Below are 26,439 nucleotides of genomic sequence, written 5' to 3' on the forward strand. Positions count from 1 at the left end.
TAAGCAACTCCGATGTAGATTTAAATTGCCTTGTGTTATAGGTTATTGTTCTGCTGAAGGGTTAATTCCTCTCACAGTGCCTGGTGTAAAGCAGACTGAAGCAGATTTTTCTATAGCATTTAGACTGCGTAGCTCATCACGTTTTTTTATCCTGAAAAACTCCCCAGTCTTTGCCGATGTCAAGCATACCCATACCATGTCGCAGGCACCACCATGTTTAAAAATAAGGAGGCAGTTACTCATTGATGTGTTGTGTTGGATTTGCCCCAGACATAAGGATTTGCATTTAGGCCAAAAAGTGTATTCCTTTTGTGCTTTTTTGCAGTATTACTTTAGTGCCTTGCTTATTTACAGGATGCATGTTTTTTGAATATTTTTATTCTGTATATTTGTGTTCTTTTCACTCACATTTAGGTCATTATTGTGGAGTCACTACAATGTTGTTAATCCATCCTCATTTTTCTCCTATCACAGCCATTAAACTCTGTAGCTGTTTTAAAATCACAAATGGCCTCATGGTGACATCCATGAGCAGTTTCCTTACTGTCCTGCAGCTCAGTTCAGAAGGATGACTATCTTTGTGTCTGGGTGGTTAAATACATAATCCACAGCATCATTATTAACTTGGCCATGCTTAAAGAGAGATTCAGTGTCTGATTTGTTATTGTTACTCATCTACCAATCACTGCTCTTCTATGAGGCTTTTGAAAAGCTCCCTGGTCTTTGTAGTTGAATCTGTGCTGGAAATGCAATACTTAACTGAGGGACCTTACAGATGTTGTATATATGGGGGACAGCGGAAGGGTAGTCATAAAAAAAATCATGTCAACCCCTATTATTTCACACACTGAGCCCATGTAACTTATTATCAAATCAAATGTTCTTTGTCACATGCGCCGAACACAACACGTGTAGACCTTACAGTGAAATGTTTACTTACAGGCCCTTAACCAACAATGCAGAATAATAGTAGAGCAAATGATTGATTTATTTCAGCTTATATTTCTTTCATCACATTCCCAGTGGGTCAGAAGTTTACATACACTCAATTAGTATTTGGTAGCATTGCCTTTAAATTGTTTAACCTTCCACAAGCATCCCACAATAAGTTGGTTGAATTTTAGCCATTTAGCAGACGCTCTTATCCAGAGCGACTTACAGTAGTGAATACATACATTTAATTTCATGCATTTTTATTTTTTATACTGGCCCCCCGTGGGAATCGAACCCACAACCCTGGCATTGTACACACCATGCTCTACCAACTGAGCCACAGGGAAGACAGGGAAGATTTTGGCCCATTCCTCCTGACAGAGCTGGTGTAACTGAGTCAGGTTTGTAGGCCTCCTTGCTCGCACACACTTTTTCAGTTCTGCCCACAAATGTTCTATGGGATTGAGGTCAGGGCTTTGTGATGGCCACTCCAATACCTTTACTTTGTTGTCCTTAAGCCATTTTGCCACAACTTTGGAAGTATGGTTGGGGTCATTGTCCATTTGGAAGACCCATTTAAAACCAAGCTTTAACTTGTTGACTGATGTCTTGAGATGTTGCTTCAATATATCCACATAATTATCCTACCTCATGATGCCATCTATTTTGTGAAGTGCACCAGTCCCTCCTGCAACATGATGCTGCCACCCCTGTGCTTCACGGTTGGGATGGTGTTCTTCGGCTTGCAAGCCTCCCCCTTTTTCCTCCAAACATAACGATGGTCATTATGGCCAAACAGTTCTATTTTTGTTTCATCAGACCAGAGGACATTTCTCCAAAAGGTACAATCTTTGTCCCCATGTGCAGATGCAAACCGTAGTCTGGCTTTTTTTATGGCGGTTTTGGAGCAGTGGCTTCTTCCTTGCTGAGCGGCCTTTCAGGTTATTTTTTTAGTTTATTTTACCAGGCATGTCAGTTAAGAACAAATTCTTATTTTCAATTACGGCCTAGCAACAGTGGGTTAACTGCCTTGTTCAGGGGCAGAACGAAAGATTTTTACCTTGTCAGCTTGGGGATTTGATCTTAGTCCAACGCTCTAACCACTAGGCAACCTGCCACCCCAAATGCCGATTTATGTCGATTATAGGACTCGTTTTACTGTCGATATAGATACTTTTGTACCTGTTTCCTCTAGCATCTTCACAAGGTCCTTTGCTGTTGTTCTGGGATTGATTTGTACTTTTCGCACCAAAGTGCGTTCATCTCTAGGAGACAGAACGCGTCTCCTTCCTGAGCGGTATGATGGCTGCATGGTCCCATGGTGTTTATACTTGCGTACTATTGCTTGTACATATGAACGTGGTACCTTCAGGGGTTTGGAAATGGCCCCCAAAGATGAATCAGACTTGTGGCTGTCTACAATCTTTTTTTCTGAGGTCTTGGCTGATTTCTTTTGTTTTTCCCATGATGTCAAGCAAAGAGCCACTGATTTTGAAGATAGGCCTTGAAATACATCCACAGGTATACCTCCAATTGACTCAAATTATGTCAATTAGCCTATCAGAAGCTTCTAAAGCAATGACATCATTTTCTGGAATTTTCCAAGCTGTTTAAAGGCACAGTCAAATTAATGTATGTAAACTTCTGACCCACTGTAATTGTGATACATAAGTGAAATAATCTGTCTGTAAAAAATTGTTGGAAAAATTACTTGTGTTATGCACAAAGTAGATGTCCTAACCGACTTTCCAAAACTATAGTTTGTTAACAAGAAATTTGTGGAGTGGTTGAAAAATGAGTTTTAAAGACTCCAACCTAAGTGTATGTAAACTTCCAACTTCAACTGTATATCGGTAAGTTGTCCCTCACAAAATTGGTATCGGACCCCAAAAAACTATATCGGTCGGCCTCTAATTAGTCAATTCCATCCCCTATACTCTCCCTGGAGTCTTTCCTCCAATGTGACTCATGTTCCTCTGTCTGTAGGCATTGATTTAGCCTTCATTGAGAACGGCTTCATCTACCACACCAAGTACGACACACCCGACAGGATACTGACAGACTCCATCCAGAGGGCAGGTGAGTACTTTGGGCCATATAGCGGTGCTTCTCAGATAAGAACAAAGATTGTGTGGGTGGAGGGCAGTTTCTCCGTCATCAATCTGAAGCTGCAGGGAGTCGAAGAAGACTGGTACCGTGGTGTTTGGATGGCTCAGCTGCATGGTTGGCTCAGCTTAGCTCCGCTTTGGTGGGGTTTAAGCAAGGGATAGTGGGCTACGCCTGTTTACAAGTGCTTAGTTTGAGACGGAACAGGATCCTGCACCTCTCAGATTTGACTGTTTGTTTCAGCACCTATTTACCCGGATCCGGTACCTCTTGCCGGATGATTTTATTGTTTCACTGTTCTCACTGTAAACATTCTAATAAAAGCGATGAGTGTTAAATCTTGTTCCCTCCTCGTTATTTCTCTGTGTAGATTGACGTTATTTCCCCCCAGAAAGACCATTTGAAATCATCCTTCTGTGTAATCATTCTATCCCGAAACACACTGATTCCAGTCTTGCTCTCTTATTTCTACATAGAGGTTATGGGGAGGGCCAGTGGGGTAAGTAACTGATCTTAACACAGGTCTTGGTTGTGGTGGTCAACTAGTGAAGAGGTCCCTATGTGATCACGTCACGTAGCCTAGGCTAGTCGTCTCCCTACTGAATTTGAAACGTGGGAAAGTCAAATCAGGAATGGATAAGAAAAGGTAATTGAGTTTGATGACAAATGTACAGTGACATCCTCTGCCTCTGACAAAAAAACCAAAGAGCCCTCAGAAAAAACGTTTTTGAACATGCCCGAATCAAGGTGTATTTGGTGGCAGCAAGCAATGTAGATGAGGCTGAAGAGGCCACCCAGGTTATAGTTAACACTCAAAATGAAAAAGTAGACACTACAGCCAGTCTTCAGAACAGCTTTAGAAGGAGACTAAACGTCACTGCCACAAGCCCGTTCATGGCTTTGAGACAGAAATTGACTGTCTGGCGTTAAATGGATTTGACATGGGGAGTGTTGTTGTGGTCAGGTTTTGAAAACTAAGGTAGGAAAAAATGTGTTTTCCTTTACAAACTGTACTGTGAAGTTATTCTGAATATTTGGTTCATATGATCACATAGGCAGGAGGCCTACAGTGCCTTCGGAATGTATTCGGAACCCTCGACTTTTTCCACATTTTGTTAGGTTACAGCCTTATTCTAAAATTGATTTGAATCGTGTTTTCACCCACATCAATCTACACACAATACCACATAATGACAAAGCAAAAACTTGTTTTTAGAAAAATATATATAAAGTGATAACACATTTACATACAGTACCAGTCAAACGTTTGAACACACCTACTATATTTTTATGATTTTCTACATTGTAGAATAATAGTGAACACAATGAAATAATACATATGGAATCATGTAGTAACCAAAAATGTGTTCCACAAATCAAAATATATTTGAAATTCTTCAAAGTAGTCATCCTTTCTGGATTGACTGACCTTCATGTATTCTACCATAAAGGCCTAATTGGTGGAGTGCTGCAGAGATGGTTGTCCTTCTGGAAGGTTCTCCCATCTCCACAGAGGATCTCTAGAGCTCTGTCAGAGTGACCATCGGGTTCTTGATCACCTCCCTGACCAAGGCCCTTTTCCCCCAATTGCTAAGATTGGCCGGGCGGCCAGCTATAGGAAGAGTTCTGGTGGTTCCAAACTTCTTCCATTTAAGATGATTGAGGCCACTATGTTCTTGGGGACCTTCAATGCTGCATAAATGTTTTAGTACCTTTCCCAGATCCTCAACACAATCCTGTCTTGGAGCTCTACAGACAATTCCTTCGACCTCAATGCTTGGTTTTTTCTCTGACATGCACTGTCAACTGTGTGACCTTATATAGACAGGTGTGTCCCTTACCAAATCATGTCCAAGCAATTGAATTTACCACACGAGGACTCCGAAAGGATGATCAATGGAAACAGGATGCACCTGAGCTTAATTCTGAGTCTCATAGGAAAGGGCTTGAATACTTATGTAAATTAGTTTACATTTTTTAATTGAATACATTTGCAAAAATGTCTAAAAACCTGTTATTGGTTTGTCATTATGGGGTATTGTGTGTAGATTGCTGAGGATATTGTTTTATTTAATCCGTTTTAGAATAAGGCTGTAAAGTAACAAAATGTGTAAAAAGTCAAGGGGTCTGAATACATTCCAAAGGCACTGGATTTATCATCATATGTGTGTTCTGCTGTAGCATACATTGATTTATTTTATTTGAAGTTATATTCTGATATTGTGATATTTATTCTACTGCTACATTGATGTCTTGAAAACTATATGAAATTCGAGTCTTGTAAGCCCCACAGCTGAGTATGTGTGCCTATGCAAATGGTGGGTGTTTTTGCGGTGACGTCTGAAATTACACTAGACCGGTGATCTACACCTCCCTCCGTCACCATCTTTCTCTCCTTGCTCCAATACTCAGCTCAGCTCAGGCCAGACTAGGGCTGTGGCGGTCAAGAAATCTTGTCAGCCTGTGATTGTCAAGCAAATAACTGCCGGTCTCACGGTAATTGACCGTTAATTAATTAGCCACTGATGCAGACCTTTGGAACATCTACATTTTAAAAAGTCTAATAAATCCATGTAATACAGCCTGCACCATCACAATAAATCCATTATTTATTTATACATGTTTTATTCTAAAGAGACATGTCTATGAAGAAAAGGGCTATTTCAGAAGAACATAATCGCATACTCTGACTTGTCCTTATGTTAGAACCTGATCTGGCTAGGCCATAGAATTCCGTGGCATTATTTTATAGTATGAAGAATACCATTGAACATAAATTAGAAAGGATATTTTCTCCTAACGATTTGAGGGAGTGCGCACTTTTCTGTGTTGAGCGGTTAACAAAGAAACAGGTCATCCTATATGCTTCATTTAGAGTTATTTCTGCAAATGTAGTTGTGGTACAAACATTGGAATATATGTTTTGATTTTTAATACATTCTAAGGCTGCATGATGCGACTATCCAATTCGGAGGCGCATATTGAAGATATTGGAAGAACTGTCCACGTTTACTTTTCGTCAGCCAACAAGATGACTAGTCCTAATGAACAGCAAAATCACTAGCCTATCAACTTTTTTACTATGGGGGATATTAGATTGACATAGCAATCTACTATCCCCCATAGTACAAATGTTGACCTATTCTGTGCGAGTAATAAATATTCCAACATAGTCTAGGACAGTTGTGGGATGCGATAGATCCCAAATGAATACAAACACTAGCATAAAAAAATACGTTTTTAAGCAATGAGGCTGACGCAACAGATCAGAACGTTTAGCTTAAAATGTTGATAAACTACTAAGCTATTTCTTTACATTATAAGTGCAGCAATGTGCACACGACAGTAAGAGCAAATGTTCCAAAATGCAATCAATTAGCGGGAAAACACCATTCTCAAAAGTGACTGCAAATGCGATTTATGCAACGCTTTAATTATAAAGGTGCAATTGAGCTTCCCCAAACTTGAAACTCACGCGCTGCGTATTGTATGCCAGTTAGGCTCTACACTCGTTGTAAAGCGGATTAGTGTGCTTAATTGTAAGAAGTTGTTTGGCCACTTTAGTTGTGATACAACCTTATCAAAACATATAGGCCTTATGGGCGAGGTTACAGGAGGTGTGCGACTAGGATTTGAAAAAGTTACAAAAAAAGGCATGCGCTGTTTCTTACTGAACATCAACTGGGCATCATTCACAAGTGATAGGCTAATATTGTGTTATTCTTGATTTGATCTTATCTTTACATATACTAAATAATATATGTGTGAAATTTGTTTAGAATGGACCATTATCATGCACCTGTCTCGAAGCAGGGGGAAAAATACATGTCATCTATGCATTAAATAGCGAATGGAGGATGCTTTTCCCGTGGTCCATTTTCATGCCAGCCAGGTAGGCTATACTCCTGTTGTAAAGAGAAGCAATGTGCTTTAATATTAGAAAAGTTGAGAAATAAATATAGTAGGCCTAGCCTAATAACAGAGGCCATCACTCTGTTTTGTCACTGAATTTCGTAGCCTAAAGAAATGTTACGCAACATGAGCTCATGCGCTGCTGAATACCAGGCAGTTAGCATGTTTGGTAGGCTACTAATGACCATCAGCAGCATCAGAGTTTGGAGAAGCCTTATTACCGTGACTAAACGGTCATGTGGATTTTGACTTCCGTCGTGACTCGTTGCCGCCGATGTGGCAGTAATACGGTCACTGTAGCAACTTTACACCTCCCATAACCTTCCGTCCTTCTCTCCTCTTTGTGCTCCGACGCACAGCTCAGGCCAGATAGACAGAAAGATCAGCACAAAGCACTACTTATCTCACACTAGCCTTGGGTTTGAAATGACCCCCTATTCCATATATAGTGCACTACTTTTGACCAGGGCCCATAGGGCTTTATATAGGGAATACGGTGGTGGTGGTGGTGAGGAGGAGGAGCTCCACGGACTCTTCATGTCTAGAAGTAATTTAGCCGTTCATTGTAGCCAATTGTGCTCTTGTAGAGTTGCCGTTTTCTTGTGTAAATTTAACTCATGACATTCCTGGATTACTCATTGTACTAATAAAAGTCCGATTTAATCAACAAATAAGACTTAAAAAGGTTAAGGGTACGTGGCTGTGCTGGCAAAATCACTACATATCACACCGAGCCAAGCAAGGATAGGCTGCCCGTTGTCACAGTTCCAAGACCAGTCAGAGACATCTAGCTAAACCCTACGCCAATGACGCCGGTGAATCTCAAAACTGAACTTGGATCCACGTTAAGTAGCAATGATATCCTTTGCCACCATTGTTTTACGAAACGACAGATCGCTCGAACCATTCTTGACTATTCAACAAAACATAAATTATTTAAGTTTCTTTCCCGAAAATGTCTTAGTTACATGATTGTATAACTAGCAAAGAAGTTTTAAAGTTGAGGGTGCAGTATTTATGAAGTTTGGCAATGAGGACGAAAGCTAGCATAGTTCAGCTAGCCAGCTAATTTAGCCAGGGAAAACCGGGGAAAACATGCTGGGCTCACATGAGCAATAGGCTAATTCAGAACACAGATTGCAGATTTTATGCCCTGATATCAGGAGTTGGTAGCTAACAGTTTAATAAAACAATTCAGAGACCAAAACGAATACATCAGATGACAAATATTTAAGGAGAGAGAATCGGAGTCGTTATGCTGCGAAGCAGGGTGGCTGTCTGAAAGGAGCCTCCTGATAAAACCCTCCCAATTTCCTCAAAGTTCGATAGAATAGTCAATTTAGTATAATTGTTGAGGGGAAGGTTACTTTTATTTGTTTTATCGTCTGCGTTTAAAAAAAATTCAGCTTCAACACGCACACGTAGCACGATCACTATCGCAGCGGCTAACAGGGATAGCTTTGTTAGCACTTCAGCAAGCATGACGTTGAAAGGGCAGAACATAGAACCCAGCTCGTTGTCGGCCTTGCAATTATCCCTACAGAAGGCCATGGAAGAAATGGGTGTAGTCGGCACTGTTCTTGAATCGGATGTTTCTCAGGTCAAGCGATCTCAGATGGATATGCAAGAAGATGTGAGCTACAGCCTTCCCTGTAGCTCAGTTGGTAGAGCATGGTATTTGCAATGCATGGTGTTTGCAATGCCAGGGTTGTGGGTTCGATTCCCACGGGGGGCCATGTATGAAATGTATGCATTCACTACTGTAAGTCGCTCAGGATAAGAGCGTCTGCGAAATGACTAAAATGTAAATGTATCGGTCATATTACAGAGGCTAGATGAGGCAGTGGGTCGGATATCAATGGTGGAGGATGATAATGACCGACTGATCAAGAAAGCTGAGAAGAACGCCAAACTTTATGAGGATCTCCACAGAACCGTGCAGGATGCAGCTAACCGAGACAGGCACCTCATTTTAAGACTTTTAGTAGTCAAGTAGGGTCTGGAGGATGGCAAGCTGAGGAATGCGTGAGACAAATGATCTTGAAGGCTCTGGGGGGTGGATTTGGTAGAATCTGACTTTCAACGAGTCCACGGTTCCCTTGCACCAATACCACACGAGAATCAGCCGCCCAGACTGATCATCATCCGCTTTCTCAGGGGTCTGGAGATAAAGAGTGCTGGCCTATGTGAAGGGAATGTATCGGGAGAAGAGAGCGGTGGCTTGGAAGGACTGCAAGCTATCATACTTTCCCGATATGACCAAGGAGCCGGCGGATAAAAGGAGGCTGCATGAGTTGGATGTACATTTCACACTCTCCTCGGTTACAAGCGGTCTCTCGCAGACCAAGTGGAGGAGGGAGAGGGGTGGGTTGGTTGTTATTGTTTTGTGTTGTGTGGGGTGGTTGTTACTGTTTTTTGTTTTGTGTTGTGTGGTTAGGTTCATGGCTCAAGCAAGTGTTTCTAGCGCAACCAATGTTGAGGTTGTAATAATATATGACAGCACCAAAAATGATTGATTTTCAATATAATTCTAACACCCAATATGCAAGGTTTGATAAATGTCTAAAACATATACAAAGACCATTTTATGGAATATCAACGGTTCACAGAATCCTATTAAAAGGAAGAAATGTGTATTTTATCTCAAATCCCAACAAGTGGATATAGCTTTTATTCAATAAACTAAATTGGTTGATTCAGAGGCTGCTAAATTGAAAAGGGATTGGGTTGGGCAGGTATTTCATATCTTATTTTCAAGCAAAAACATGGTGTTGCAATTTTGGTACAACATACGTTGAATTTTGTCATGTTAAAGCAACATAAGGATGAGGAAGAAAGAATGATTTGTGTTGAGGCTCTGGTAAATGGTAATAAGGTTAAGTGTAATATTTATGCACCAAACAAGGAGGATCCTGGGTTTTTCCATGAGGTTAAGGTTATGAGAGAAATCATTGGTGGAAAAACAGTGGTGGCGGGAGACTATAACCAGGTTCAAGATGGTTTCTTTGATAAAGCTACTTATTCTAAAGCTGTACCAAGGGACAGAGCAGCGATACACCAACCTCTTAAGGATCTGACCCTTTTTTTTTTCAATTTTCGCCTAATATGACATACCCAAATCTAAAAAAAAAAGACAGCAGGGGTTCAAACTGTAGAACCCATTTCCTACATTTGAATATAAAAATGGATTTTACCTATGCTACATTTTATCTCTGGGACCCTCAGGATGACCAATCAGAGCAAGATTACTGAATGTAAGTACATTTATTTACCTTCAGAGGTGAATGTCAAACCAGTTGCCGTAATAAGTTATTTTTTTGTGCACTCTCCCCAAACAATAGCATGGTATTTTTTCACTGTAATAGCTGGTGTAAATTGTGGCACACTATATGGCACAACTCAAATCAAATTTAATTGGTTACATACACATTTAGCAGATGTTATTGCGGGTGTAGCGAAATGCTTGTGTTTCTAGCTCCAACAGTGCAGTAATATCTAACAAGCAATATCTAACAATTTCACAACAATACACACAATCTAAAGTAAAGGAATGGAATGAAGAATATATCAATATTTGGTCGAGCAATGTCGGAGTGGCATAGACTAAAATACAGTATAATAGAATACAGTATATACATATGAGATGAGTAATGCAAAATATGTAAATATTATTAAAGTGACTAGTGTTCCATTATTAAAGTGGCCAGTGATTTCAAGTCTATGTATATAGGGCAGCAGCCTCTAATGTGCTAGTGATGGCTATTTAACAGTCTGATGGCCTTGAGATAGAAGCTGTTTTTCAGTCTCTCTGTCCCAGCTTTGATGCACCTGTACTGACCTCGCCTTCTGGAGGATTGCGGGGTGAACAGGCAATGGCTTGGGTGGTTGTTGTCCTTGATGAACTTTTTGGCCTTCCTGTGACATCGGGTGCTGTAGGTGACCTGGAGGGCAGGTAGTTTGCCCCCGGTGAAGCGTTGGGCAGACCACACCACCCTCTGGAGAGTCCTGTGGTTGCGGGCGGGGCAGTTGCCGTTCCAGGCGGTGATACAGCCGTACAGGATGCTCTCAATTGGGCCTATGTAAAAGTTTTAGGTGTCAAGCCAAATTTCTTCAGCCTCCTGAAGTTGAAGAGGCGCTGTTGCGCCTTCTTTGCGCCTTCTTCACCACACTGTCTGCGTGGGTGGACCATTTCAGTTTGTCAGTGACATGTACGCCGAGGAACTTGAAGCTTTCCACCTTCTCCACTGCGGTTCCGGCAATGTGGATTGGGGGGTGCTCCCTCTGCTGTTTCCTGATGTCCACGATCAGCTCCTTTGTTTTTGCGAGGGTTAACCCGCTTAAATGTCTTACTCACGTCGACTACGGAGAAGGAGAAGCCACAGTCCTTGGTAGCTGGCTGCATCGGTGGCACTGTGTTATCCTCAAAGCGGGTGAAAAAGGTGTTTAGCTTATCCGAAAGATAGACGTCGGTGTCCGCGACGCGGCTCGTTTTCCTTTTGTTGTTCGTGATTGTCTGTAGACCCTGCCACATACGTCTCGTGTCTGAGCCATTGAATTGCGACTCCACTGTGTCTCTGTACTGATGTTTTGCCTGTTTGATTGTCATACGTTGGAAATAACTACACTGTTTGTATTCGGCCATATTCCCAGTAACCTTGCCATGGTTAAATGCGGTGGTTTGTGCTTTCAGTTTTGCACGAATGATGCAATCTAGGTTTTAATAGTCACAGTGGGTACAATATCTCCTATGCATTTCCTGATAAACTCAGTCACCGTATCAATGTTATTCTAAGAGGCTACCCGGAACATATCACATTTTATTAGTCACATGCTCCGAATGCAACACCTTACAGTGAAATGCTTACTTACGAGCCCCTAACCAACAGTGCAGTTTCAAAAAATACGAATAAGAATAAGAGATATAAAAGTAACAAGTAATTAAAGAGGAGCAGTAAAAAATAACAATATATACAGGGGGGTGCCAGTACAGAGTCAATGTGCGGGTGTGGGGGCACCGGTTAGTTGAGGTAGTAGGTAGAGTTAAAGTGGCTATGCATAGATAACAGCAGAGAGTGGCAGTGGTGTGGAGAGGGGAGGAGGGGCGCAATGTGAATAGTCTGGGTAGCCATTTGATTAAATGTTCAGGAGTCTTATGGCTTGGGGGTAGAAGCTGTTTAGAAGCCTTATGGACCTAAACTTGGCGCTCTGGTACCGCTTGACATGCGGTAGCAGAGAGAACAGTCTATGACTAAGGTGGCTGGAGTCTTCGACAATTTTCAGGGCCTTCCTCTGACACCGCCTGGTATAGAGGTCCTGGATGGCAGGAAACTTGGCCCCAGTGATGTACTGGGCCGTTCGCACTACCCTCTGTAGTGCCTTGCGGTCGGAGGCCGAGCAGTTGCCATACCAGGCAGTGATGCAACCAGTCAGGATGCTCTCAATGGTGCAGCTGTAGAACCTTTTGAGGATCTGAGGACCCATGACAAATCTTTTCAGTCTCCTGAGGGGGAATAGGTTTTGTATCCCAGTCCGCCTGATCAAAATAATGTTGAAGCATGGATTTCGATTGGTCAGATCAGCATTGAATAGTCTATAGCACGGGTACTTCCTGTTTGAGTTTCTGCCTATAGGAAGGGAGAAGCAAAATGGAGTCGTGATCAGATTTGCCAAAGAGAGGGTGGGGGAGGGCCTTGTAGGCATTTCAAAAAGTTGAGTAGCAGTGGTCCAATGTTTTGTCAGAGCAAGTGCTACAGTCAATGTGTTGGTAGAACTTCGGAAGCGTTTTCCTCAGATTAGCTTTGTTAAAATCCCCGGCTCAGGATATGTGGTTTGCAGTTTGCATATAGTACAGTATAGTTCTTTGAGAGCCATGTTTCCGTGAAACAGAGTATGTTACAATCACTGATGTCTCTCTGGAAGGAGCTCCTCGCCCTGAGCTCGCCCTGAGCTCGTTAACTCGTGGATTTGCATAGGAAAACATACATTTATCTGGGAGGTAGGGCTTAGACAAGGCCTGCGTGCACTAGGGGATCTACAGTTGAAGTCGGAAGTTTACATACACCTTAGCCAAATATATTTAAACTCAGTTTTTCACAATTCCTGACATTTAATCCTAGTAAAAATTCCCTGTCTTAGGTCAGTTAGGATCACCAATTTATTTTAAGAATGTGAAATGTGAGAATAATAGTAGAGAAAATGATTTATTTCAGCTTTTACTTCTTTCATCACATTCCCAGTGGCCAGAAGTTTACATACATACACTCAATTAGTATTTGGTAGCATTGCCTTTAAACAGTTTTAACTTGGGTCAAATGGTTCGGGTAGCCTTCCACAAGCTTCCCACAATAAGTTGGGTGTATTTTGGCCCATTCCTCCTGACAGAGCTGCTCGCACACGCTTTTTAAGTTCTGCCCACACATTTTCTATGGGATTGAGGTCAGGGCTTTGTGATGGCCACTCCAATACCTTGACTTTGTTGTCCTTAAGCCATTTTGCCACAACTTTAACTTTAACTTCCTGACTGATGTCTTGAGATGTTGCTTCAATAAATCCACATAATCTTCCTCCCTCATGATGCCATCTATTTTGTGAAGTGCACCAGTCCCTCCTGCAGCAAAGCACACCCACAACATGATGCTGCCACCCCGTGCTTCACGGCTGGGATGGTGTTCTTTGGCTTGCAAGCCTCCCCCTTTTTCCTCCAAACATAATGATGGTCATTATGGCCAAACAGTTCTATTTTTGTTTCATCAGACCAGAGGACATTTCTCCAAAAAGTACGATCTTTGTCCCCATGGGCAGTTGCAAACCGTAGTCTGGCTTTTTTATGGCGGTTTTGGAGCAGTGGCTTCTTCCTTGCTGAGCGGCCTTTCAGGTTATGTCGATATAGGGACTCGTTTTACTGTGGATATAGATACTTTTGTACCTGTTTCCTCCAGCATCTTCACAAGGTCCTTTGCTGTTGTTCTGGGATTGAATTGCACTTTTTGCACCAAAGTACGTTCATCTCTAGGAGACAGAACGCGTCTCCTTCCTGAGCGGTATGCTGGCTGTGTGGTCCCATGGTTTTTATACTTGTGTACAATTGTTTGTGCAGATGAACATAGTACCTTCAGGCCTTTGGAAATTGCTCCCAAGGATGAACCAGACTTGTGGAGGTCTACAATTTTTTTTCTGAGGTCTTGGCAGATTTCTTTTGATTTTCCCATGATGTCAAGCAAAGAGGCACTGAGTTTGGAGGTAGGCCTTGGAATACATCCACAGTACACCTCAAATTGACTCAATTGATGTCAATTAGCCTATCAGAAGCTTCTAAAGCCATGACATCATTTTCTGGAATTTTCCAAGCTGTTTAAAGGCACAGTCAATTTAGTGTATGTTAACTTCTGACCAACTGGAATTGTAATACAGTGAATTATAAGTGAAATAATCTGTCTGTAAACAATTGTTGGAAAAATTACTTGTGTCATGCATAAAGTAGTTGTCCTAACCGACTTGCCAAAACTATAGTTTGTTAACAAGAAATTTGTGGAGTGGTTGAAAAACAAGTTTTAATGACTCCAACCTAAGTGTATGTAAACTTCCGACTTCAACTGTATGTGAGAAAGGAGTGCTTACAGTGTGTCCTATGAGGACCTGGAGAAATGTAATTTGCCAGATAAGATTTCTGGAAATATTTACAACTAAGGAGCTGCATGAGGTCTCTTGTGAGTATTAACCTCCAGAGAATTTAAAACTTGTTAGAATAATATCACACTCCGCTTCAGTGTTTTATAATGGTCTCGTGTGCACAATATGGAAATGGAGAATTTAAGGTTGATTTGGCAGGGTGAACTTAATTGTGACATTGAGGAGGATGTATGGAAAACCTATTGTACCATGGATACAATTAGGAAATGTACACATTATAAGATTGTTCATTGTTACTATTGGACCCCAGTAAAATTACATAAAATGGGTTTATTGCAAAATATGTTATGCTGGAAAGGAGGTTCGTAAGGGAATGGGCAGTGGGAGGGGGCAGTATAATCCAGATGGGATTTGAACAGACAAAACCCTCTGATCCATTGTTCATTTATTAAACTGCTTATCCAAATTGCCCTCACACAACTAAATCAAATGTATTAGATATATTACCTCATCGTATCCCTAGGTGACAACATCCTGGCAGTTCTGAAGCACCTGGTCATGTCTAAGGAGCTGGCGGACTCGTCCGAGTATGCCCATGGCAACATGGTGTTCTTTGACCTGCTTGGCATGGTGGTGGTGGCGTACCCGGACCATGTTGGCACCATCATCAACTACATGACTGCCATAGCAACCTTCCTCTACCTGTTTAAGAAGTGCTTCCATCCCAGCAACATGGGTAAGCGGTATCAAGAGCATATTTTGATATTTATTCATTCATTTGTTTGTGTTTTTATTAAATGGATAGGACCCGTGGAAGGGAAAGGTTGGAGGAGTGCGAGTCAGAAGGGCAGTGGTTCTGATTCGAGCCCACGCCGACGTGTTCCAGATTCAGCGGCACTGAGCACATGACACTCTGCCCTCTAATGGGTGTTGTATGTTTGAAGGATGTTAATGTGGTCTAAGTGTCAGTGCAGAGCAGGGTCTTTTCTAGTGCGGAATAGCCAACTCCTATGGTCGTTCCATTTTACAGGCTAGATCTTTTCTTCTGAAGTAGGTTAAAGCTGACGACGTCTGTATATCCCTGTCTCTCTACCAGGAGGTCGTTACGTGAATGAGTTGGCATGTGCCACGGTGGCGGTCATCCTCAGCTGGTCGGTCACTCTGCTGACCGTGGTCTTTATTGCCTTTGTGGTGTCACTGATGGGACGATCCATGTTCTGGTAGTACCACTTCAAACACACATTTTCTTCAGGAAATGTACCTTTTCCAGTTTATTCTGTTTTTATTTAAAAACATTGAGATATAATATTGAGTATAACAAGAAAAGATATATGGAAGTAGACTCAATATATGTTCTGTATGTATATATTGGCTCGTCCCCACCACCCACTTTGTAGGACAATTCTATAATTTTTTTAAAATAGTGTTGAATATTGTCATTACATATAGAAGTCAAGTCAATTTTGCATAAATATTGTATTTTCCATTGTCCTCTCTTTAGGTACAACAACTTCTACACCTGCATGTTTATGTACGGTTCTGCTGCCACTGGGATGATAGTCCTCTTCCACACACTTTCCAAGAACCTCTATGGGGTGAGGTGTGTGTGTGTGTGTGTGTGTGTGTGTGTGTGTGTGTGTGTGTGTGTGTGTGTGTGTGTGTGTGTGTGTGTGTGTGTGTGTGTGTGTGTGTGTGTGTGTGTGTGTGTGTGTGTGTGTGTGTGTGTGTGTGTGCGCACACAAGGGGTCAAGAGGTCAAGAACCTCTTGGACGGGGTGAGCAGAGAATTCTGTCTACCTGTACATTCACAGTGGCTTAAAGTTGAAACCACAGTAAGCTTTCCTCCCAGTGGGCATAAACTGGTTTAATCAACGTTGTTCCAAAGTAATTTTCTCCGTGTTGTAACCTGGAATCTACGTGGATTTGAAAAAAGTCATCAATGTAAATTGTTGTTTTGAGGGTGAAATTTCAACCACGGGATTATGTCATCATGATAGGCAAACTTTATATAAAATATGTTGAATTTCTACCATTAAAACGTCAGATCGTCAAGGATATTTTTTAAACAATAGGCTGGGCAGAACCTCCTACTGGAGAATTGATCTTTCCCTTTGGTCTCCCATTCAGGGTTTTAACCAAGCCCAGCTATGATATTGTTCACTGACCATTACCAATGTGCTATTGTGGGAATGATTGTGTGAGATCCACTTAAAAAATAAATAGATTCACTGTTGCTATCGAAGTCATTCCAAAGAGTACGTTTAACAGAGCAAATGAAATGTAACCATACTTTATAAATCATATACAGTGGGGGGAAAAAGTATTTTATCCCCTGCTGATTTTGTACGTTTGCCCACTGACAAAGAAAGGATCAGTCTATAATTTTAATGGTAGGTTTATTTGAACAGTGAGAGACAGAATAACAACAAAAATATCCAGAAAAAACACGTCAAAAATGTTATAAATTGATTTGCATTTTAATGAGGGAAATACGTATTTGACCCCCTCTCAATCAGAAAGATTTCTGGCTCCCAGGTGTCTTTTATACAGGTAACGAGCTGAGATTAGGAGCACACTATTAAAGGGAGTGCTCCTAACTGCAGCTTGTTACCTGTAAAAAAGACACCTGTCCACAGAAGCAATCAATCAATCAGATTCCAAACTCTCCACCATGGCCAAGACCAAAGAGCTCTCCAAGGCTGTCAGGGACAAGATTGTAGACCTACACAAGGCTGGAATGGGCTACAAGACCATTGCCAAGCAGCTTGGTGAGAAGGTGACAACATTTGGTGCGATTATTCGCAAATGGAAGAAAGGAGGATCTTGTCAATGATCTCAAGGCAGCTGGGACCATAGTCACCAAGAAAACAATTGGTAACACACTACGCCGTGAAGGACTGAAATCCTGCAGCGCCCGCTCAAGAATACATATACATGCCTGTCTGAAGTTTGCCAATGAACATCTGAATGACTCAGAGGACAACTGGTGAAAGTGTTGTGGTCAGATGAGACCAAAATGGAGCTCTTTGACATCAACTCAACTCGTCGTGTTTGGAGGAGGAGGAATGCTGCCTATGACCCCAAGAACACCATCTCCACCGTCAAACATGGAGGTGGAAACATTATGCTTCGGGGGTGTTTTTCTGCTAAGGGGACAGGACAACTTCACCGCATCAAAGGGACGATGGACGGGGCCATGTACCGTCAAATCTTGGGTGAGAACCTCCTTCCCTCAGCCAGGGCATTGAAAATGGGTCGTGGATGGGTATTCCAGCATGACAATGACCCAAAACACACGGCCAAGACAACAAAGGAGTGGCTCAAGAAGAAGCACATTAAGGTCCTGGAGTGGCCTAGCCAACTTTACCATGCCGCCAACTTTTTGCTGACTTTTGTTTATCTGAAAGTTATTGCCAACAACAAAGCCTGTATTTTTATTTCCGCCAACCGACTTAGTCATGAGTCGGAAGTTTACATACACCTTAGCCAAATACATTTAAACTCAGTTTTTCACAATTCCTGACATTTAATCCTAGTAAAAATTCCCTGTCTTAGGTCAGTTAGGATCACCACTTTATTTTAAGTTTGTGAAATGTCAGAATAATAGTTGAGAGAATGATTTATTTCAGCTTTTATTTCTTTCATCACATTCCCAGTGGGTCAGAAGTTGACATACACTCAATTAGTATTTCGTAGCATTGCCTTTAAATTGTTTAATTTGGGTCAAACATTTCGGGTAGCCTTCCACAAGCTTCACACAATAAGTTGGGTGAATTATGGCCAATTCTGAGTCAGGTTTGTAGACCTTGCTCGCACACGCTTTTTCAGTACTGCCCTCAAATTTTTTATGGGATTGAGGTCAGGGCTTTGTGATGGCCATTCCAATACCTTGACTTTGTTGGCCTTAAGCCATTTTGCCACAACTTTGGAAGTATGCTTGGGGTCAATGAATGAATGATGGAGCTGAGTTTGCCTTTTTGCCCAAAAGGTCATTTTAAGGTGCTCCAAAGATTTTAACTATCATTCTTTATATCATTTATCTTTATTTTATAGTGTACTTTCTTCTTTTTATTCATTTTTGTTACATGGTTTCTCAATTTGTAGTACGTTTGCCAATCGGTTGTGCAGCCAGACTTATTTGCCATACCTTTTGCCTCATCCCTCTCAACCATACAATTTTTCAATTCCTCATCAATCCAAGGGGATTTAACAGTTTTTAGTCATTTTCTTAATGGGTGCATGCTTATTAGTAACTGGAATAAGCAATTTCATAAATGTGTCAATTGCAGCATCTTGTTGCTCCTCATTACACACCACAGACCAGCAAATATTATTTACATCATCGACATAGGAATCACTGCAAAACATTGTTGGACCTCTTATACACTATATTAGGCCCAACCTTTGAAATTTTGGTATTCCTGGATATGGCTACTATATTGTGATCACTACATCTGATGGATTTGGATACAGCTTTAAAGCAGATTTTTTGCAGTATTAGTGCAGATGTGATCAATACATATTGATGATTGAACCAGAGCAAAGAGAAGGCAGGCAGTAGTTAATCACTACATCACTACAGTGCCAGGATACTGCCAGTATTTTCCCATTTGTCCAAGTCTCTTATCAGAGTTTATCAATAGGTAGATTAAACAACATTCTCCTCCTTGCAATATGACGGCTTCCCCCTAATGAGTACAGAATGATGCAGTATGCTGCAGTATTTAATAGCCTAAGAGGAGGAGAGCGTTATTCGGTGTGTGTGGTAAAAGGTATTCTCAGGAGGGTATTTCGAGTGTGCAGACATGCACAGTGGCTAGTAATAATGAAGTGGTTTTGAACTCTGAACAGCCTGTGAATTAGGCCTCTGTTAGTGCTCAGCTCATACATCTATAAGTGGAGCTGGGAGAGAGTGAGAGGTTGCCATGGCACGAGCGAGTGCGAGCAGGGGAAACAAGAGAGTGCGAGCAGGGGGAACAAGAGAGTGCGAGCAGGGGGAACAAGAGAGTGCGAGCAGGGGGAACAAGAGAGTGCGAGCAGGGGGAACAAGAGAGTGCGAGCAGGGGGAACGAGAGTGCGAGCAGGGGGAACAAGAGAGTGCGAGCAGGGGGAACAAGAGAGTGCGAGCAGGGGGAACAAGAGAGTGCGAGCAGGGGGAACAAGAGAATGCGAGCAGGGGGAACGAGAGAGTGCGAGCAGGGGGAAACAAGAGAGTGCGAGCAGGGGGAAACGAGAGAGTGCGAGCAGGGGGAAACGAGAGAGTACGAGCAGGGGGAAACGAGAGAGTACGAGCAGGGGGAAACGAGAGAGTGCGAGCAGGGGAAAGAGAGTGCGAGCAGGGGGAACAAGAGAGTGCGAGCAGGGGGAACAAGAGAGTGCGAGCAGGGGGAAACGAGAGAGTGCGAGCAGGGGGAAACGAGAGAGTACGAGCAGGGGGAAACGAGAGAGTGCGAGCAGGGGAAAGAGAGTGCGAGCAGGGGGAACAAGAGAGTGCGAGCAGGGGGAAACGAGAGAGTGCGAGCAGGGGGAAACGAGAGAGTACGAGCAGGGGGAAACGAGAGAGTGCGAGCAGGGGAAAGAGAGTGCGAGCAGGGGGAAAGAGAGTGCGAGCAGGGGGAAAGAGAGTGCGAGCAGGGGGAACGAGAGAGTGCGAGCAGGGGAAAGAGAGTGCGAGCAGGGGGAAAGAGAGTGCGAGCAGGGGGAACGAGAGAGTGCGAGCAGGGGAAAGAGAGTGCGAGCAGGGGGAAAGAGAGTGCGAGCAAGGGGAACGAGAGAGTGCGAGCAGGGGGAACGAGAGAGTGCGAGCAGGGGAAAGAGAGTGCGAGCAGGGGGAAAGAGAGTGCGAGCAGGGGGAACGAGAGAGTGCGAGCAGGGGGAAACGAGAGAGTGCGAGCAGGGGGAAACGAGAGAGTGCGAGCAGGGGGAAACGAGAGAGTGCGAGCAGGGGGAAACGAGAGAGTGCGAGCAGGGGGAAAGACCACAGGAAAGGAAGACCCAGAGTTACCTCTGCTGCAGAGGATAAGTCCTCTGAACATCAACTGTTCAGAGGAGACTGTGTGAATCAGGCCTTCATTGTCGAATGGCTGCAAAGAAACCACTAATAAAGGACACCAATAAGAAGAGGCCAAGAAACACGAGCAATGGACATTAGACTGGTGGAAATATGTCCTTTGGTCTGATGAGTCCAAATTTGTGATTTTTGGTTCCAACCGCTGTGTCTTTGTGAGATGCAGAGTAGGTGAACGGATGATCTCTGCATGTGTGGTTCCCACAGCATTCTTCATATATTTTTCAACAGGACAATGACCCAACACACCTCCAGGCTGTAAGGGCTATTTGACCAAGAAGGAGAGTGATGGAGTGCTGCATCAGTTGACCTGGCCTCCACAATCACCCGACCTCAACCCATTTGAGATGGTTTGGGATGAGTTGGACCGCAGAGTGAAGGAAAAGTATATGTGGGAACTCCTTCAAGACTATTGGAAAAGTATTCCATGCTGAAGCTGGTTCAGAGAATGCCAAGTGTGCAAAGCTGTCATCAAAGCAAAGGGTGGCTACTTTGAAGAATCTAAAATATATTTTGATGAGAGAGAGAGAAAGAGGACCGTATTAGAGATCCACAAAGAATTTGAAAACAAACCCAATTCCCAAATCTAATGGGTGAAATACCACAGTGTGCCATCACAGCAGCAAGATTTGTGACCTGTTGCCACAAGAAAAGGGCAACCAGTGAAGAACAAACACCATTGTAAATACAACCCATATTTATGTTTTTGTACAATACTTTGTATATAGACATAATGACATTTGAAATGTCTTTATTCTTTTGGAACTTCTGTGAGTGTATCGTTTAATTTTAGTTTATTTCACTTTATTTTATTATCTACTTCACTTGCTTTGGCGATGTTGGCATGTTTCCCAGTCCAGTAAAGCCCTTAAATTGAATTGAGAGAGCAGGGGGAACAAGCAAGAGAGAGCAGGTGGAGAGAGCAGGTGGAAAGAGAAGGTGGAAAGAGCGAGAGAGAGAGAGTCCCTCCCATCCCTCTCACTCTATTGAGACTGAAGTTCAGACCCACTCCATCTCTCACATGTTCACTTTGCAAGGCCACAGTTGGGCTCCAGGGAGAACAAAGCTCAAAACATGCATCAAAACAAATGTTATTGATTTTACGTAGCTAAGAGGTGCAACTACCCCTGAGAATCAAGGAACATTGTATTGATATGAACTGAAATTAATGGGCTTTTTTTTGGGAGAATAATAATCTGATTGCAACGGTTAAGTGGTGATAATGTGTTTGCCCTTAGTGACCTGTCTCTCTATGGTTTTCTCCTGCTATAAATGTCACCAGGGTTCTTCCATGCCCTTGTTGACCCCTCTCACTCCGCGTGTCTGTCTGTCTTCCTCCTTCAGGGTGTGCGTCGTCTGGAGGTGGGGGAGCTCTACTTTGATGTGAGCCTGCTGCTGTGGTGTGGCGCACTGGTTTACTTCACAGCTAACGGCCTTTGCTCTGCCTACGTCCCCATGCTCATGGTGGCCTTCCCTCTGGCCACCAAGCTGCTCCTCGCCAGGGAGTTCAAACTCAGAGGTAAAGAGACTTGAGCGGTCAAAACATTGTACCAGACTGTACCTAGTTCTGTGTTACAGATTTATAACTTTTATTAGAATTTCTCTCCCATGAGGACGTTCCTTTTCACGGGAAATAAATGGATACTGGTTAGTGTTGGATACTAGGGTTGGGTGATATTTGCGGTACGCTACTCCAAATTTCTCGATATCCAATATAATCGTTTGGCGCCAATAATGGCCAAATCCTTTTTTTGTACTGATTTACAATATTATAGTCACATCCTCATTAAATAATCTTTGTGTGGCAAAAAAATGAGGCTTAGTTAATTCATTTGGACTTCATTGTCAACATATCGATACAGCCTAACTGATAAAAGGGCCGTTTTTATTTGTGAAGTTCAAACGGAGTATAGTCTTTCTTCCACTTCACGATATATCGTCAATGTCAAATATCACCATATTCTATTTGAATCATATAGCGACCCAACCCTACTGGATACTGTTCAATGGTCCCATTGTTGTTATTATTAAGTGTGATGTTTAATCAGGTCTTTTTCAGTCCGTTTTCACAGCTCAGCAACAACACTGATGCATTGATGTGTCTAAGCGTTAGTGTTTCTTTTAAATGGAAAGGCAGGAATTGTTATTATTCTGTCTGTTAATATGTCCCTCCTGTCCTGCTTTGGTCCAGGTGTATCTGTGGATAACTCTGTGCTCTACCAGCTGGGTTAGAGTTAGTTCATGTAAATGTATCTCTCCTGTCTATATCTCCAGGTGCTTCGGTGAAGTACTCTGTCCTCTACCAGCTGGGTCTGGCTTTGCCCTATGTCCACTTCATGTTCCTGATCTGGTTGGTGTTTGAGGTCTTCACGCCCACCCTTGGGAGGAGCAACATATACCTTCCTGATGTGGTCCTGGCCACCATCGTCACCCTCACCATACTCTTCTTCTCCTCCTTCTTTGTCAGTACAGTTACTGTACCTCTTTAGCGAAAGATTAGAAACTCAATTGTCTTGTTTCAAGTGTCTCTTAGGAGCAAAATGTGATGACAGGTAAACCACTGTGTTTTTAAGCCTCTCTCTTTCTCGTTTTCTCTCTGTTTTCTTCTCTCTTCTAGCTCCACTTTATCTACCTGGCCAGGTCTACTAAGTGGCTGTTGGCAGGTCTGGGAACCGTGTTTACTGTGTTTCTGTTGCTTGTATCCTGTGGTATGTTCTTCCCCTACACAGCAGACCCCTCTGGCCCACGCCCCAAACGGGTCTTCATCCAGGTGAGACCATCTGAGGCTCTTTCTGTTTAAACACACACACCTGACCGATTTTTATTGAACCTTTTATTTATCCAGGCAAAGTCAGTTAATAACAAATGTATTATTTTAATGAAATTCATTAATGGTTTATTTAGTTAGAAACAGATACAAACATGTTGATACATTGAATAAACTATTATCTGATCCGGGGACCCCCCCCCCCCCAAAAAAAAGCACACCACTCGTATCTTCCATGATCTGGACGGCCAGGTGGAGAGTAGAGACTCAGGTCTGTGGATCAACAGCGTTGACTACACTGGCATGCAGCACATCACGCCTATCATACCAGAGATCAATGATACCATCATGACAAATTGTCAGGAGGACAGGCCTTTCTGTGGCTACCCCTGGTTCCGATCTGATAAGTATGTCACACCCACAGAATTAAATGGAACGTTTTTATAATTATAATACATTTGATGTGTTGTTGTATCTCCGTGACTAGTCTGCTCTGTTGTTTAAAGTTCTGTTGCCCATGATGGATTTTGTTTATGTCTTATGACTTGATGGTGCACTGTCCATGTAGTTAGGCAGATCATATCTTTTTGACTTGTTTTATATTGTATGACATTGTATGTATGTTTCTGCATATGTACCAAGATGTTCAAATAAACCTAAACTTAACCTAAACCTCGTAGAACGTACAGTACCAGTCAACAGTTTGGACACACCTACAAATTTTTTACATTTAACCTATATTTAACTAGGCAAGTCAGTTTAGAACAAATTCTTATTTACAATGACGGCCTGCACGTTCAAGGGTTTTTCTTTATTTGACTATTTTCGACATTGTAGAATAATAGTGAAGACTTCAAAACTATGAAATAACACACATGGAATCATGTAGTAGCCAAATAAGTGTTAAACAAATCGAAATATATTTTAGATTCTTCAAAGTAGCCACCCTTTGCGTTAATGACAACTTTGTACACTCTTGGCATTCTCTCAACTAGCTTTGGGAGGTATGCATTTCCAACAGTCTTGAACGAGTTCCCACATATGCTGAGCACTTGTTGGCTGCTTTTCCTTCACTCTGCAGTCCTACTCATCCCAAACCATCTCAATTGGGTTGAGGTTGGGTGATTGTGGAGGCCAGGTCATCTGATGCAGCAATCCATCACTCTCCTTGGTCAAATAGCCCTTAAACAGCCTGGAGGTGTGTTTTGGGTCATTGTCCTGTTGAAAAACAAATGATAGTCCCACTAAGAGCAAACCAGATGGGATGGCGTATCGCTGCAAAATGCTGTGGTAGCCATGCTGGTTAAGTGTGCCTTGAATTTTAAATAATTCACAGACAGTGTCACCAGCAAAGCACTATCACAACAGCACACCTCCTTGCTTCACTGTGGGAACCACACATGCAGAGATCATCCGTTCACCTATTTTGCATCTCACAAAGACAAATTTGGACCTCTCAGACCAAAGGACAGATTTCCATTGGTCTAATGTACATTGCTCGTGTTTCTTGGCCCAAGCAAGTCTCTTCTTCTTATTGGTGTTCTTGAGTAGTGGTTTCTTTGTAGCAATTAGACCATGAAGGCCTGATTCATGTAGTCTCCTCTGAACAGTTGATGTTGAGATGTGTCTGGTACTTGAAATCTGCAGCCCAAATAAATGCTTCACAATCTGAGGTGCAATCCTCTGCAGCAGAGGTAACTCTGGGTCTTCCTTTCCTGTGGCGGTCCTCATGAGAGCCAGTTTCATCATAGCGCTTCATGGTTTTTGCAACTGCATTTGAAGAAACAGTCAAAGTTCTTTAACTTTTCCGGATTGACTGACCTTCATGTCTTAAAGTAATGATGGACTGTCATTTCTCTTTGCTTATTTGAGCTGTTCTTGCCATAATATGGACTTGATCTTTTACCAAATAGGGCTATCTTCTGTATACCACCCCTACCTTGTCACAACACAACTGATTGGCTCAAACGCATTAAGAAGGAAAGAAATGTCACAAATTCATTTTTAACCAGGCACACCTGTTAATTGAATTGCATTCCATGTGACTACCTCATGAAGCTGGTTGAGAGAATGCCAAGAGTGTGCAAAGCTGTCATCAAGGCAAAGGGTGGCTACTTTGAAGAATCTCAATCTATATTTTGATTTGTTTAACACTTTTTTGGTTACTGCATGATTCCACATGTGTTATTTCATAGTTTAGATGTCTTCACTATTATTCTACAATGTAGAAAATAGTTAAAATAAAGAAAAACCCTGGAATGAGTCGGTGTGTCCAAACTTTTGACTGGTACTGTATACTTAAAAAGAAAGACATTAACTGTTTTTAAAATGTTACTGTATCATGCATATACCATATATTTATTCTTGAACACTTTCTGGCAAGTTTTGACTGGTTCAGCAAAAAAAAACGAAATAACAGCTGTAAAAAAGCAAATAAACTTTTCTTGTTTTCAGGAGTAACTGGTACCTCCCAGCCCCTGAGGTCTCTCCCAAGTCTCCTGTGGAGTTTCAGCTCCTTTCTAAAGAGGAGACAAAATGGGGAACAGTTAAGATGACTTTTGAAGTCAAAGGTGAGATGTCCCTTTCATCCTCCAATCTTCCGCACCGTGCGTCTACCTCCTCTCCTCCTACCTTCTGTAAGATCCATTACCCCTCCCAGCTCTTTCCAAATATTTTGTAAAAATGGCACTACCCTCATGTGACTAGAACCCATAGTTTGTTACATCATGTGGTCAGGATTAACTCTTGACCCTATGCGTTGTGTGTGAGACTGTGTGTGTGTGTGTGTGACTATATAACTGTATGTGTGTCCTCCAGGTCCCAGCCACATGTCCCTCTACCTCATGCTCCACCGAGGAGCCTCTCTGTCTAGCTGGTGGTTTGGGGACGCCACCCCCCAGTTATACCTGGCTAGAGAGTATTCCATATTCTACACCCATGGCCTGGACGCCCCCGCCTGGAACTTCTGGTTTGAAATACAGGTATTGAATATTAGGGATTTAAGGTTCCAAGCAGGCAAAGCTGGT

The 26,439-nt window shown here is 42.4% G+C and overlaps 1 protein-coding gene across 2 annotated transcripts in view; it reads left to right on the forward strand.

Moving 5' to 3' along the window:
- Positions 1-26,439, forward strand: part of LOC115159115 (endoplasmic reticulum metallopeptidase 1) — a 49,325-nt gene that overhangs the window by 18,009 nt on the left and 4,877 nt on the right. For both annotated transcript variants that reach the window (XM_029708544.1, XM_029708545.1), the window contains 10 exons: positions 2,920-3,012; positions 15,104-15,316; positions 15,677-15,800; positions 16,082-16,175; positions 21,991-22,165; positions 22,921-23,108; positions 23,264-23,416; positions 23,630-23,820; positions 25,868-25,983; positions 26,231-26,394. In XM_029708544.1, the coding sequence (XP_029564404.1) occupies positions 2,920-3,012; positions 15,104-15,316; positions 15,677-15,800; positions 16,082-16,175; positions 21,991-22,165; positions 22,921-23,108; positions 23,264-23,416; positions 23,630-23,820; positions 25,868-25,983; positions 26,231-26,394 (1,511 nt within the window). The remainder of the gene's footprint in view (positions 1-2,919; positions 3,013-15,103; positions 15,317-15,676; positions 15,801-16,081; positions 16,176-21,990; positions 22,166-22,920; positions 23,109-23,263; positions 23,417-23,629; positions 23,821-25,867; positions 25,984-26,230; positions 26,395-26,439) is intronic.

The sequence above is a fragment of the Salmo trutta genome, chromosome 23 (assembly GCF_901001165.1).
Source record: "Salmo trutta chromosome 23, fSalTru1.1, whole genome shotgun sequence".
NCBI lineage: Eukaryota > Metazoa > Chordata > Actinopteri > Salmoniformes > Salmonidae > Salmo > Salmo trutta.